We start from the raw sequence: 17,268 nt of genomic DNA, 5'->3' as shown, positions 1-17,268 counted from the left end.
TTATTTTTCAAAACTTTTAAACTTGTACATGAAAATATTTCTTAACTATATGTGTATAACTATTAACAATATTTGTAATTATGAATTTAGTTAACAAACTTTGGATCTTTTCCAAATTGTAGTGTGTTTGGGTAGGTATGTTAAAAATAATTATATAAATTTTAGGTACATTTAAAAATAAGTTTTAAAGTTTATAGTTAAATCCGAAGCGGTAACTCAAAAATCCAGAATTAATTATGATTGAATTCACAATTATGCAGAATCTACAATATGTCGTATTAATTACCCTATAATGCTAAATGATTTTAAATATGTAGCTTTATCTTTTATTAAAATTTGATAAAAAAAAAAAAAAACACTTATTAACAAGTTTTATTATTTTATTTTATTTTTATTTAAATTGACTAAAAAGTAGTTAGTAGATCAATATGATAAATAAAATTAAGTATGAGAAAACATAATTTTAAATTTTTCTGTGAAAAATTCAAATCTAAATTAGTATTGGTTTTCAATATACAGTGAAGTTTTATTCAAAACACATACAATGTTATAATTAATGTATTATGTAAGTACGCAATATTTTTTTGTTATTATTCCTCACCAAATAAACTTATTTCAAAGTATTATTTTAAATAAAACTAATTCTAAGTTAAGTTTTTTATGTATTTCATAAATAATAGCCTTATGTTTATTTATAAATATGCTATAATTTATATATTAAAAAATAATTTCCCTATAACGCTGAATGATTTTGAATATGGCGTTAAAATTAAACTTACCGTTTACAATCATACTATTCGGATAACCTTTGATCCTAAAACGATTTCCTCACATTGATTAAATATTTATAATTTTTTTTTTTTTTTTTTTTTAAAACAACTGTGTCAATTATTGTATTAATGTTTTTAACAAGTAGAGTTGTATAAATAGTGTTAATACTCAATAGCAGTTGATTTTAAAATTATTTTATACTAACTTGTTTTTTGAAAAAATTCAAAATACTTAATAATTATATCAGTCAATATAATGGTACGATAGGTATACATATAAAAAAATCTGGTTAAGTTAATAAAATAATTTAGTTGAATTATGTAAACTTTAAGTTATAAGTTAAAAGTTAATAAAATAAAGTTACAATTAACACGGAGAAAAATACTTACTCAATTCGTTCAAAATGAAGTATGTTTAGTTTTTTTTAATTACCACTTGGGGCACTCGTGCGATTGTGTAACTTTCAAATATCTTAATAATAATTAAGTATTCATTAAAATATATTAGAATATTTCTTCGTATTATTCCTTATTCTTGTACATTCGCTGCGCATAGTGATTTAGGACAGTGGTCCATAACCTTATTTTGATCAGGCCACCCAAATTTATTCATTTCGATAAGACAACCTCCTACAATATTACATAAGTAATAAATATATACAATATATATATTTATACGAATGAAATCGTTAATTTTAGAAAATTTAATAGTTTTTTAATATAATTAATTTAATTTATAAATATAAATAATAAAAAAATAATAATAATTAATATTTTAATGGTTTTCGATTACGAATCAATCGAATATACATTATATAACAATGTAATATATATTATATATGTACATATAATTTTTCATTTGCTGTTAATTTATTAGAAACCACTTATTTAAATTCACAACTTTCAGGTTACGCACCACTAGACTAGGTAACTATTATACATTAATTTACATTTTATAATCATAGAAAAACTATTCGCCAAATTGTATATTTTAAATATGTATATAAAGGATTTTAGCATAACTATTTTTTTTTTTTTTTAATTAACCGGAAAAAACTGAATTATTATAATAGGTCTTTAAGTTAGATATAATTAGAAATATATCAAAGTAATCAAGGTAAAATGTTAATTTTATTAAAAACTAACACTTCAATTAGTTAGTTTTCCGCTTCTTACCATGATCATTATTTTATTATAACAATAATGTTTTTATATTCTTATTGCACAGCTGAAAGTAAAAATTTTGGCAGATATTAGCCATTAAAAATAGTATTCAGCAAATATATTATATCACATGATATTGTTGTGTTGCAATTGTGTATTACTTATGTTAATATATACACAATATGTATTATGATCGAGGTGACCTCAAACTTAGTAGATGTAATTATTGTGAACGGATACGTCAACGATGTCACTTTCATTTGCACTTTGCAGTAAACAACTCACAACATTATCACGCAGATCGCCCATAAATTAAACGTTGAAGATATGGTTTAAGAGCTGAAACACACACGATGCGACACAACTGTTACAAAAATAAAACAACGTAAGTCATGGTTACACGGTGACTTAAAAGTATACGTTATAAAATATTTTTTACCATTTTATTATATTATGACATCTTTTTTTTACAAATAAGAAAAATCAGATACGCTTCGAGATATATAAATTCCTGATTCGTGCATAGGCGCGACGCACAATTCTAAATACCACCTACATGACTTTATAATATTGTTTACCTATCTCGATTCGACCACAAGTTAGTAACTTTGTGACTATATTGTTGGGTACATTTGTGAATAGTTTTATTATTATTATAGTAAAATAGTACACATTTTTAGTGTTAATAGTTGCTACAATAGCGCGTGACATTCATATGTGACACTGAAATAACGTATCTTAATTTACAAAATGTTATTAAATGATCACAAGTACCTACTGACTCACAAAAAGTATTCTACGAGAAATATAAAAACACCAAACTAAATTGTTTAAGTTAGATCTAAAGAAACCACTATTCTTGTGTGGACTGCAAACGTTTTGAGAAAAGTTAAATGACAAAATTTGACAGAAAACATAGTTTTCTTTTATTTACGTGATGAATACGTTTCATTTTGAAAACCACTTCCTAATAATAACATTGTATTGTACTATCGATCAGCGCGTGAACGTGTTTTCTACTACGTTACCCCGTCTGTGAGGGGTTTGACGTGCCGTCCTCTAGAGATTCATATAATTTATATTTAAATAAAATCGTTGGAATGCAATAAAGGTGTTATTATTATATTGTGCTCTATAATATAGCTCGTGATCTAATACAAAATTAAACAATTTCAGCTGGTCAAATATAATATGTACCTACTTATGGAAAACCTATATTCGATATTTATAAGATACTGGCATACATATGGAATACAAGCAGTCATTTTATCAAGAAATACAAATAAATAAATTATGGTATGACACTTGGCATATTATTATACAGATTTTATGAGGTTAGTAAACTATACATTACACTTATGTATATTATAAATAGCAAATAACAGAAAAATCCTTGAATACTCGTTTTTTTATTATTTAATATTATAATTTATTAATAGGTATATTTATTTAGTTTGAATCGTAAAGTAAATAAATAGGAATAAATTATTTAAAAATTCATAAATTATTAAAGTTAAAAATAAACACAATAAGTTATTAAATAAATCATTTTAATCAAACATTTTTGTTTTTTAACGTAACTCATAAACGAGTAACCGTTGTTAATTGAAATTTCTACCAAATTTTAATATTAGTATTTTCTATACGTCATGATGAACATTTTGAAACAGTTTTACTTTTTTGAGCTCAGCATAAAGTAATTTAAAATTTTGGATTTGTTTTCTATTCAGAAACCATCCTACCAATTACAAATATTTTTCGATATATAGAGAACTTCAACGATGGAAAAAACCAACTTCAAAAGGTAATCTTAAAACTAATAATCCTAGGTTTAAGTCTTCAAATGTACAAAGTAAACACCCACCAAATGACACTTCATCCAATCAACGTTTAGCTCCAGACCAACCAAAAACCGATACTATTACATCACACTTAACCAATCCCATGATCACGCACTTTCCTCTAATTCTATATAAACTATATCTCCTATTGCTGATTTAAATAAAATCATTTGTTTAGTTTAAAAATTTTACAAATTAATGCAAATGGTTTAAAAAAAACTATGCACATGAACTATAATTAATACTAAATAATACAAATGTGTTGATATAGCACGCATTCCAACACTTCTTAGTTTTTTTCAAGACTTTCTACAATCTCGTGAAATCTCAATAGAGTTAAATAATAGCCATTTCACTATAAATGATAGATACGCTATATACACTATTATCAAACATAATATAACCTTTTCAATTTTTCAAAGTGCTTTAATACAATTAAAAACAACTTCATTATTGATAATGATTTTAACACCAAACACCAATCATGAGATGGTTCCTGGAGGTACAATCGTTTTGTTCCAACTGTAATGATATACTCCCATATAATAATTATGTAATAGATTAAATATACAATAAATAAATAACGGTCAAGTTGTCGCGTTCAAAAAACAGTTAATTTCAAAATACATCTTTCATCACAAATAATAAGGACAATTTACACTGTGAGGTCACATAAAAAAAAAAATTATGTAACAGTGGAACGAAATACGTATGGCTCGTTTGTGTGCGGCCAAAGATAAGGGATGGGCCAATGAGAGTCCCTGCCACCAAGAATAAAGCCATATGAAAACGCAGGGGCCTTTGATGGGGCAACCTGCGACTCCTCTGACCGGCTTCACCACATCGTCTCTTCTCATCAGTACATGCTCAACAGTCACACTAAAAACATCTTTCGACACTGAGTCCTGCGAACGACAACTTCTCTTTATTTTGAACAAACTATAGGACACGTGTTTTATTTATTTGGATCCACTTATTCAAAGAGTTTTTTTTTACTTTCGTCACCTTACTACGGATACTGCGAGTCAGGTAAGATGTATGATATTTATATTTTATAGTATTATTACAATTTATACATACTCCTATATTTTATATACGGTGTACTTGATCAAATTCTCGAGTATACGACTTTTGAAAAGCCCTCCGATGAGAAAAGTGATAGCGTAAATTTAATATTTATATCTGATAGGTGATTATAATTATTCTCCAGCATTTACAATAAGTGTAGGAAAAAGTCCCGAGAATTCTGGCTTTTATACTAGGCTAATATATCTTGTGTTTGCCTTATTAATCGTTTTATTAAGTCAATTAAATTTTTATTTTATTTTATTTTACGTTGCTACACTTACTATACGACTCTGAACAATTATTATTATAACTATTAAACATTTTAAAAATACATTCTCACGATTTTTTTTAGTTTAATTTACGAAATCTTCAGATTATTTTTTAGTTAAAAATATTACACAAGGTTTCTCGCTGATATTTTATGGTATAACTAAAATATTTAAAAATATATTCACACATTATTTTTATTATATTTCTTTATTTCTTTTATTTGTAGATATTTAAACAGATAATAATGATTTTATTTTGTTGTAATCTACAATATCATTCATGAATAATTAAAATCTTTAACACGTCATACTGTATAAACACAATGTCACTTTCAAATACAATATTTTCAAAAAAAAAAATTATTTTACTCATAATATTACTATAGAATAAATAAAATATTTGTAGCATTACTAATAGTAAATTAAATTACTTTATTAGCAATATATATATTAATATATTTTTTAAATTATTTATTTATTTATTATATTAATATATACTTATTATTTGGCTAATAGACCGTTTCGCTCAGAATCGTTTCTCATATGCATTAATTTATCATTTAATTTAAATTTAACACAAACACTTCAGTGACATTCATAATAAGGAAGTACATCGATATTACTGTATAATAAATCAGTTATATACCTCTCTTTTTTTAATGATATTTTGAATAATAATTATTGTTCTTTTATGCAAAGATAAATTAAAGGCCGGTGTAACAAACGTGTCAAATCTTTCAGTCGTTAACTAAACTTTATTCAGAATCGAAATCGTAGAACAATTATTTAAAAAAATAGGTATAACTTAATGATTAATCTCTGCTTATAATAATATTATGTAGAACTGTAGAAGTATATTGTTTTATCAAAATATATATTTATAAATTGAATAAAGCAATTATTATGTTCCATAAATAATCATTACAAAACGTCCCATCATGGCCATTGATACTTTCAACTTTATATTCAAACAAGTGAGCATTTTATTAAAAAATTATAAACATCGTAAAATAACATAATACATTTGGTGGAAAAAATAAATTATTCAACACAAATATTGTAGAGTAAATTCTATCTTAAAATGCAGTAACTCTCAATTATAGTCGCAATATCGGTAAAAATAAAATTCTTTAATTTTTTTATTGTTACAGATGCCATTATGATTATTATACTTATACTAAACTCGATTTTGATATTTTAATGATGTATAATGTTCTAAAAATTATTATAATTGAGGTTCATTTTCACTTTTGCAAATTCTAGTTATAACCATTGGGTAATATAAAATAGTAGATTATTAGTTTTTGATAACAACATTCATATACTATTATATTGGTGTCATGTAGATGACGAAACTTCATTTACGACATAACTTTTAATTAAAGTGCAACTATAGTATCTAAAGTACCAATATTAACAAGTACATAATATTTTATCATAAATGTTCCATGAATTAGAATATAATTAAATTTAATAATAATGTACGCCAAAAAAAGTATAAGGTTATACACTTATAATTTCTGTTCTTGTGTGCATGTGCAAAAATAACGATAGTTTATAATTATTAAACACAATAGTTATTATGAAATACTGTTGGTGGAAGGATTTTTAAATACATGTTTATTATGCATAGATACATCTGAAAAGAAATATAATAAGAGGAAAAATAACTATTATTATTTTTTAATACCTATGCCATGATAATTTAATCGGTTTGTCGTACACAAATCGAAAATTTATTTTTAAAACAGATGTATAAGTAAGGTGAAGAGCAATGTTTGAATAAACAGGGTGATTACTATTTAAAACGTATCAGTTAAAAATTTGAAATATTTACTATACGATGTTATTTTAACGTAACCTACATGATTTTTTAAAAATTTATTTTTTGTTACTAGTAAGTTTATATTCTGTTTAAATTGTTTCCTGAATTTAAATGATACGACGGTGTATATGTATATCCAACAGTATTATTATAATATTGAACTGTTTTTTACATAGTTATTATAAATGAACAATCGAAAAAATATCACCTTTTAAAGACTTAAAACACGTGAATACGTATATATTAATTAATTAATTCGCCTAAACATGTCGTATAAGAATACAACATTATGTGACTTTTATATTTTTCGTTTTAAAATTGAACTAGGTATATATGCAATTTTATTTTGACTAAAAATATAATTAAAAATCAATAAAAACAGATAAAATAATCAATCAAAAATAACAACGTTGAATTTCAATACAACAATCATAATAAATAATAACGATAATAATAACAGTAGCAGTAACATTAACAGGGGTAAAAATATAAATAACGAATAAAGAAAAACAACACAAGTGTGCTAGGTATAAGTTGTTTCGGGGTGTTTAACTGCAGCTATTTTGAAAAAAAAACTACCCAATAGTCAATACAAAATAATTCTAATGATGCAACTCGCCATATTTTGTATAATAATATATAATATTGTTAATCTCATTCTGTTTAGATATACCTACATCGTACATGACCTCGACGCTACGAGATCGGTTGGACTGGTGGGACCGAAAGTGAAACCATTATAATATTTACAATCGCAAATCTCTCTCTCTCTCTCTCTCTCTCTCTCTCCGTCGTCTCTGTCCGTCTTTGGCGCGTTTTTCATTCGGAAACAAGGGTGGGAGGAACGCCGCCAACCCAATAGCGACGACATCAATGGTAACCGACTGTCGCGGTCGGATCTTAGAGTTATTTCGTACTCGCGTGGAGCGAACATATTTATTTCACGCGCACAAGTCGCCGTCGTCCTCTCCGATTTTCGCGTAAAAACCGTGGCTCGCAAGGCCCGCGAAGTTTGACGCCAGTCCGGAGACGAAAATACGATTTACCATGTTGGAACCCAACCTTGTCAACGTCGTGCTTATCCTGACGGCGATTTTGATATCGTGTGCGATATGGTCGCGACTCCGGAAGCCGCTGGAATACCGGCAGATATCGTCGCATGTGCCGTCCCTGACTAAAAACCTCTGGGACGAGATGCTGTTTTCGTGCACCATGGGGATGAAACACCCTAAAGGTATGTGGCCAAAAATCATTAAATATTATAATATAGACATATACGATCATAATAATACTGTGGTGTTGTAGTATTATCCTTATAATAACTTTATACGACAAAAGTACTTAACAGTCGTGCGTGCTTGTTACTATATTCACACTTGAACAATCCGTTTATTGACGAGTTTTGGTTTTTAGAATTTTAATAAAAATACATCAACACCTACTTATTAACCAATTGGTTATGTCATTTAAGTAGTATTTTCTGTCCAATGCAGTACATTTTTGTGGACTGATTATTATTGAAAATGTTGATTTATTTCTAATTTATACAACTGGAAATTTGAAAACTCGTCAGAATTCTTAACAATGTTTTACATCAAATCGAAAATATTTAGTCTTGTACTTAAACTATACACAAACCATGTATATAAATTATAAAATGTTAATAATATATTAATACAATTTGAAGGTCATCATCATCATAGCAAATAGTATACAAATACTTCTATACTTAATATATATTATCTTTAGTACACAAATCCGTTTCCATAATATTATCTTTAATGCAATGCTCAAGTTACAAACCTTAAGTTACTCAAGTGCCCTTTCGAATTTTGATTTAAATAAATCAGAATTCAAAAAAATATTAGTTATCTACAGTAAAAAAAAAATGTGTAACGTCGCAGACACTGTGTACTAACGTCGGCCCCGACTTCAAGGACATACAACTCTTGGAGTTATATTATTATTAAATAAATATATTATTATTTATTTACAATAAAAAAAAAAATATTAATGAATGCTTAGTTAAAAAGATTGTAGTTAAAATGCTTGGTGTATAAGGTTTTTGTATTATTTGGAAAACTGTTTGGATTTATACATTGATTCGAAGTAGTAAATTATATTATCGTAAAATTACATTTTTACCTTTTGACTTTTGATTGTTTTTTTTTCAAATTTGTTACTGCAGTTAAAAGACCATATTTTGAAAATGGAATTTTGAGGTACCTATATAAACATTTAATTTTATATCCATCGTTAAATTTCACAGGATAAGCAGTGTTCTTTTTTCTAAATTTTAAACTATTCAAAGTAATTATCTTCTAATTTAAAAAGATTTTTTTATTTCATTAAAAATCGAGTTTTTTATAATAACAACGAACCTTCAATTAACTCGGTATTTACTTTTGTATTTATTGCTTCTAATTAATATTTTTTATGTATAACATACATTACTACTGATTGATAAAAAGTGAGTCAACAAAACAACTTTTATATTTAATGATGTATATAAATAGGTAAATAAATACACCTGGGAGTAATGACTTATGCATACCGCACTTCCGGTAAATTTCGTATGTATTAGACATCAAGTCCGTATTATTTAGTATACTATTACGTATAATATCTATATTCATGTAAATTTAAAGTTTAAATTAAACAGTACAACAAAATATTTTTGAAAAATTAAGAATATATTATAACAGTACAAGCTTAAAATAATTAATTTATGTGTAATTTTATATATGTAAAACATTAGTTTTGATCTCAATGTTTTGAACATTTCAGATTAGTTATAACCCACTACCATATTGAGTTTATAGAAATTCAAACACAAATACATTAAATAATAATTATTAAAATAGAAAAAATGATTTATTTTATAATATATTTACAATATAAATATTAATGGCCATAAATTGTTCAGATCATAAATTTCTATGCTAAACGTTTGGCTGTATTCAAAATATATAGTCTATTTTTCTTTGTTGTTTTTGAAATTTATGTAACAATGAATCATTTGATTAAAATTAAAATTTATGAATTTAATTAATTGTTAATGATTGCAATATGGTCAGTCATTGTTTTGTTAACTCCTAGTATTTGTATATAATATGGAAATCTTTATAAAAATAGTCAAAGAATTCTACTGACTCGTGCTCTTAATTTCAGCTTGGACGTCGTTTACACAAAAAAAAGCCAAGGCATCAATTTTATAACAAAATAAAATAAGATAGATAATGGTAATTCAGCATTTTTGTCTCACATTTTTTTTTTTTACTTACATTTGAACTTTTCTTGTTTACTCGAACGTTTTGGTTAGTTTTTAGTAGATTTTTCAATTACTAATCGTTTCTGTAGCGATGTGGAACATTTCGACTATCATAATACAAACTTCTAAGTTCGTCATAATGTAGGATTTGTTGATTTTGTTGCTTCCCTCTTCCAGGTTCCAAACAAACTATAAACTTACAGTGCTTTTAATGTTGAAACACTTATTTTAATTAGTTTGAAGTCTACTCGATACTTGGTGAGGTAGTTTTTCGATCCTTTCAATAGCTTCCTTAATCATAAGTGGAACTATAAAAAAAAAAATATATTCATAAAAAAGGAAATGTCATTATCACTGAGCTTCGTTCACAATGCCTTTTTAAATGCCTCGATTTCTCATTGTTTTCTAATTCAATATTACAACACAAACATTTTATTGTGAATAATTGCATTTTTTATTTGCAAGGTATGAACACTTATTTCAAATAAAATGGTTTAACTTCCATGGTATTAAAACAAATATTGGTTTTATAAAATTAACTAATATCTCTGTTACCATAATCTAATTAAACTCAAATGGAACTTATAAAATGCAACTGTGTTATAAGAGTACATTAATACAATCATAACATTTTTATAACAAAATTGTATACATATTATACATATTATACACATTGTATCTATATTATAGGTAACCTAAAACAAAATTGAAAATAATTTTCTGTTTAAGTTTTTGGTGAAAAATAATTTTTTCTATTTTGTGTTAAATTAATTCATCTTTGCTTGAATAATTTTAGATTTATTGCCGTTCTTCAAAGAAATATTTGAAAAAAACGGCCCAGTAGTTCATGCCAATATCACTGGACGGTCATATGTGTTACTAAATGATCCGGATGACATAAAAGTGAGTAAATTTGAATAATTCTATTTGAAAATATGTACTATAAATCTGTTAAGTGTATTATAGTCGTTTAAAGTCCTTCGATTTTTATTATTTCGTTTTCTGATTTCTTCGCATTAATAATGTACTATGTCGACCTCTTCATATCCAAAGTACGTATTACATAATAAATAACAAAAGAGTACTATACAATTTTCGAGGTTATCGTTTTATATATATATATATATATATATATATATATATATGTAAATTTAATAATAGGTATTTAGTGTATTACATAAAGGCCTCTGACAACTACTCTTATGTAAACACAAATTTTTCCTCAATTATTACACTTACAGGAAATCCCACAAGCAAACTTAAGCTGTAATGAATTAGAGCTTTCTTAATTTAGTACAGTATTTACGATATTATTGTATTTTATTTTTTTAGAAATTATTAAACTTACTGCTTAACGGTTACTTCAGTAAGTCCACGATGTTAGATAGGTATATAATTATTCTTTATACATAATTTAATGATTCAGATTTTATCTCTTCAATTAATTGAATCAAATATATTATGCACACGTTAAAAATTTTTTAATATAAATAATTAACGGTTCATTTAAATATTTATTACAAGGTATGAAAATATAAATACGAATATATATATTATATTTATATAAAGTTATAATTATAAAACCTAATCTAACCTATGTGTTAAACAAATTAAAATTTTTTTATCACCAGATAATTCATTAGCTGATTAATTATTTTTACTTGAGTATTATTTAAATAAAATAAAATAATGATTAACATATATTCGAAATACGTGTATGTTATAATAATGGTCGAACAAATAATATGAAAAAAAATTGATAAATTTAATTGAAAAATAGCCCTCTATTGGTCAATAGTAAGGATTAAAAACACATAAACATACGACAATCTGAGCTCGTAATACCCCAAAGTCATAATATTCTATAAACATTTTCAAAATAAAAGAAAAAATAATTATTATAAATGAATTCGTTCGAAACTTAGTATACAAATATTGTAAAATCATGCACGTTTTTTTTTTTACCATCATTATACAACTACCTATTTCTGTAGTTTTTTTATACGTCTATAAATTATCTGAAATAAAATTTAAATAATTAATTAAAATATGTATAAATAACCATGTGTCGTGTTCAATAGACTCTGTTATCCAGTACTGCGTACATAAACAAGGGCCCAGAGTACGAAATGTTGAAACCGTGGCTGAACGAGGGACTTTTATTAAGCAAAGGTATTATTATTTATTTAAATTAATAAAAAAAACAAATTATACGCATAAGAAAGACAAGCATAGCAAATAGCTAACATAATATCGTATAAAATATTGTTCTCTAGGTTTAAAATGGCATAACCGTCGAAAGCTCCTGACCAACACTTTTCACTTTAAAACATTAGACATGTACAATCCGGCCGTCAATAAGCATGCAAGAGTATTTGCGAAAAATCTCTTGGACGCGTGTGCGGACAATAAAGAAATTTCAATTTCGGAATACGTGACGTTATGTTCTTTAGACATAATCTGTGGTAATTTATTATTTAATTTTATTAAAATTGTCAACGCTAAATGTCTCGACATTTCACGTTTGACGATCCTAATATAGCAGTACTAAACAATATAATTGGTTAGGTTCAAAGTTCGTGAACTCTTGTGTTTTACAATTTTCATTCAACAAAATATATTTTTTTTATTTATAAATATGCATCTAAAAAAATTACTGATTAATCACATTTCTTATCATTTTCGGGAATAAATAAAATAAAATGTGTATGCATATTAAAAGTATACATAAAATAAGTTGTGAAGAATTGCTTTTAATATACTTTTTACTATTGTAAATTCTTTGTTTAATACATTATTAGATATATAGGTACTTGCTATTTACTCATAACGTGTTATTTATCTATTTTTTTATCATACTTTTATTGATAAGGTCTACCCGTCAATTATTTTTAATAGTTAAACTACGGATTATAATCTACAGTCTACACATATATAACCTTTTCTGTGAATATTGTGGGTGTATAATATTATAATAATATATACATTTTTTTTTCAATACTACTCATTTAATGTTCATAATATGCAGTTAATTACTTTTTTTCATGTATAAAAAGATAACATTTATAAAAGTCTAGACGAATATATATTTTGAAACACAATTTTTTTTCACATATTAATTAATTAGCTACTAATATATACTATGGTACAACATAATATTGTCGAGCACACGATCAAGCAGGTGATTGACACCTATTTGAAATCACCAAAATTGTATTTATAATTTATAATAGCCACACTATTAATCATTTTTTTTAAATTGAATTTTTTTTTTTTTTTTTTTTTTTTTAATTCTGTGACTTAAATAGATACCTAATTACATCATCTTAATAAATTGACTTATTGTTTTAGAAACAATTATGGGTACTGAAATGAATGCACAAAAAGGGAAATCAGTTCAATACGTTCATTCCATTAAAAGGTAAAAATTGAAAAATATTTAAAGTTGTTGCAACGTACGTTACAAAATATTAATTGATTATTATTATTTTAAAGTGCTTGCAGGTCAGTGATTGATCGAGTTTTCAAATTTTGGCTTTGGAATGATCTAATTTATAGAATCAGCAATAGTGGTCGATCGTTTTTTACATCAATCAAAGTGTTGCATGAATTTACAGATAATGTTTGTATACTTACTAAAAAAATCTAAATTTTTATGCTTTGTGATTTTTTACTGTGACAACGCAACGGTTATTAGTTGAAATTTTAATATTCCTTTTCCAGATTAAGTCAAATTTAATAAAAAATTCATAAAACAATACTATATCCGTTGTATTAATGGGTTAGGTTAGGTGAGGGTTAGGGGGGAGATGACAATACCATAGAGTTGTATCTTGTGCTGCATTTGAGGTTATCAATCCATTTCCTAAATGCCATAATATTTCTATTTGACTATTTATTTTATAGGTCATCAAACGTAAACAATCGTTGTTAAAAAACTCTGAAAATCAAAAAGTGCAGCCTGAAATCAAACCTGGTATATACTTACGAATTATAATTATCAATCTTTCTGTCCGATATTATTTATAGTTTTATAATAGCGCCTACATTTTCGTACTGATAATCTTTTAGAAAAAAATCGACCAAAATCATTCTTGGATTTACTTCTTGACGTTTTGAACGAAAATCCAGATCAAATGACTATCAAAGACATTCGAGAAGAAGTAGACACGTTTCTTTTTGAAGGACACGACACATCTTCCATAGCGATGACGATGACAATTTTATTGTTGGGGTTGCACCAAGATATTCAAGTAAGAAATGCATTTTTTTTTATACATTGGTTCTTAAGTGTGAGTTACATTTTTAATATAAAAACAATAACTTCAAGGATCACGCTAGGGAAGAGCTATATAGTATATTTGGCGACTCCGACAGAGACGCTACAATGGATGATTTAAATGCCATGAGATATTTAGACGCAGTCATTAAAGAAACACTCCGACTATATCCGAGTGTACCAAGTTTTACGAGGGAATTGAATACAACTTTACAACTCAGTAAGTATCTCACTTGAAATAAACGTGGTAAAAAATATTATTTTAGAAACAGTTTTGACCTTATAAACACGTGTCTTAAAAATAAGTTTATCAGAAAGTAAACATTTTTAAAAATATATATATAATAAATTCGTGATGGCTTATATTATTTAATATCTATAAAATATGTATTTTATTGGTATTACTTTTATTTATAGAGAACTATACCATACCTCCAATGACAACAATGGCTATATTTCCCTACGTTTTACATCGAAATGAAGACATTTATCCAAAACCTGAAGAATTTATTCCTGAAAGGTTTTTAGACGAAGAAAATAAATCAAAATTTCTATTTAGATACATACCGTTCAGCGCAGGCGCAAGAAATTGCATTGGTAACTAAAACGTTCTTATTTCATACAATATTCATTAAATAATATGATCACATATATTCGCATACATACGTGTACCTATACGTTTGACGCAAAAAATTATTTTCTTATATTGAGCTAACAGTTTTTAAAAAACAAATCATGTTAATCGGTTCAATCGGATATTGTTTTAGGACAAAAGTATGCTATGAATCAAATGAAAACAGTAATATCGACAGTATTAAGAAATGCAAGGATTGTATCTTCGGGAAGCAAAGAAGATATTAAAATCAGTATGCAATTACTAATCAGAATAGAGTCACTTCCAAAAGTAACATTTCATAAACTATAGCTAATTATATTTTATACAGTATTATATAGTTAATAGTAATTTGACGATATTTGTTTTTTGTGATGAATGTAACGGTCATAGAAAGTTTTTGTAAACCTAAATATATTCAATACAGAATACAGAAACATAATAATTTAAGACCTTCGTCTAAAAATTACCGAGGATTAAATTATTTGTTTAGTTTTTAAGTATTTGATATTTAATTTTGTTAGTAATCATAATAGATTACATAAAATAAATTGTTGTTTCTGTGTTATAACAGACTTGTTATTTATTATGTATTTTCCTTTTTTTTTAATACTTAATTATTTTAAGTACAGTTTATAAATCATATAATTATGAGAGCTCCGAGCTTTGGTCTATCAAACACGATAACCTGCACACTAAATTTTGAATCAAAGGACTTACAAGTATCTAAAACCAACATTTATAATGTCATTTATTCAAAATGTACTTTAATGGTTTGTTGTTTATACACTTGTACCAATATACTAATACTAATACTGATCTTTTATTGTTTTAAGATATTATAATGGTTAAACTAAAATAAACATGGTATACTAATGGAACTGTTAAATGATAATAAATGATATAACATAGTAAAATTCGTGAATATAATACACGAAAATTAATCACGAAATAGGTACGTATTTGAAGTGGTGTTCTTTTGACATTATTTGAGAACAGTCGTTGGTTCAAAGTGTGCAAAGTAACAACCACTATAATGTTATATTATTATAAATATAAAAGTTTTGTTTACTTGAAACTTTCCTAACTGAATACAATCATTACCTGTAAAATAAAACTATTGAAATTAGATTTTACACTTTTTGTAGTTCCACTATTTTGTAATTTTTTTTTTTTAGTATAAAGTTATAAACTCTTGTGTTAATCTACTATTCAACAATGTTTTAGAAACGCTTATTTAGGAACAAAATTATTTTTTTCATTTTTGATCTAAATGTGATACAGCATTTTATAATATTTTTTCTGACTACAATCAAGAACGTATTATAACACAAAAAATTAATAACAATAATAACAAACAAGTATCATAAAATAACTCTGAAATTTAAAAAGTACACTCAGAAAATAAATATGGTATGCACATATAAATAAAATATTTACATTAACATTTTTTATCATAAATTTCAATAATTCTAATATTTTTTAAATAAAATAAAATAGGTATCTATTTGTATAATATATATATTTATATATTTTATATATAAGTAAGTACTAAGCATTAATCTTTTAGAAAAAATACAAGATAAATCGTTCTTATATTATTTACTTTTCAACATCTATAACGACGAGGACAAGTGATATAAAGTTTGTCTGAAGGTATACAATTTTTGTCAAAAAAAAAGTTAACAATTTATTAATTTTTTTTAGGAATATATCTATGACTAATTGTGCCTGACTTCACACTACTAGGAAAAGTAACATAAATAAAATACGGTGCTATATCGGTGTACCTTACCTTTTAGTGTATCTCAATTCACGGCGAAATCGGTATTGGTGTACCTGGTTTGATCTAATACGACCAAGGTGGATTACTAAACAAGAAAAGATATCAACCATTCTAGTAGACATACAGGAACAAAATATAATAGGTGAGGTGGTGTAACTACATCAGAAAACGATTTAATTGCTCATATAAATATTCTTCTATAAATAAAATCGCACGAATTATTTCATACTATACTTACGTTTTAAAATAAATTTTTTATAATCCAAGCAGGCAAAAACCGAGTCTCTGCTTCCACACGAAATAAATCACGCCAAAACAATAATGATAGAAATAGTGCAAAATCATTATCTCCCTCAAAAAGTGCAACAATTACAAGCAAATA

At 25.7% G+C, this 17,268-nt stretch overlaps 1 protein-coding gene across 1 annotated transcript; it reads left to right on the top strand.

Moving 5' to 3' along the window:
• The first annotated feature begins 4,642 nt into the window (after positions 1–4,642).
• Positions 4,643–15,671, top strand: LOC114121961 (cytochrome P450 4V2). Its single transcript, XM_027984479.2, has 12 exons — positions 4,643–4,804; positions 7,605–8,171; positions 11,005–11,111; positions 12,290–12,380; positions 12,485–12,673; positions 13,560–13,629; positions 13,704–13,830; positions 14,115–14,184; positions 14,280–14,461; positions 14,539–14,707; positions 14,905–15,084; positions 15,255–15,671. Exons 2-12 carry the CDS (start codon positions 7,985–7,987, stop codon positions 15,410–15,412), a joined length of 1,530 nt encoding a protein of 509 aa, XP_027840280.1. The 5' UTR covers positions 4,643–4,804; positions 7,605–7,984; the 3' UTR covers positions 15,413–15,671.
• The last annotated feature ends 1,597 nt before the right edge of the window (positions 15,672–17,268 follow it).

The sequence above is a fragment of the Aphis gossypii genome, chromosome 1 (assembly GCF_020184175.1).
Source record: "Aphis gossypii isolate Hap1 chromosome 1, ASM2018417v2, whole genome shotgun sequence".
Classification (NCBI taxonomy): Eukaryota; Metazoa; Arthropoda; class Insecta; order Hemiptera; family Aphididae; genus Aphis; species Aphis gossypii.
The sequence above is the reverse complement of the archived record's forward strand: the minus strand, read 5'-3'. Positions and strand labels throughout refer to the sequence as shown.

Coding starts and splice junctions, on each gene's coding strand:
- LOC114121961 (XM_027984479.2), top strand. CDS start 7,985: ATGTTGGAACCCAACCTTGTCAACGTCGTGCTTATCCTGACGGCGATT. Junction 11,112..12,289: donor ATGATCCGGATGACATAAAA/GTGAGTAAATTT, acceptor CGTGTTCAATAG/ACTCTGTTATCCAGTACTGC. Junction 14,185..14,279: donor GCAGCCTGAAATCAAACCTG/GTATATACTTAC, acceptor ATAATCTTTTAG/AAAAAAATCGACCAAAATCA.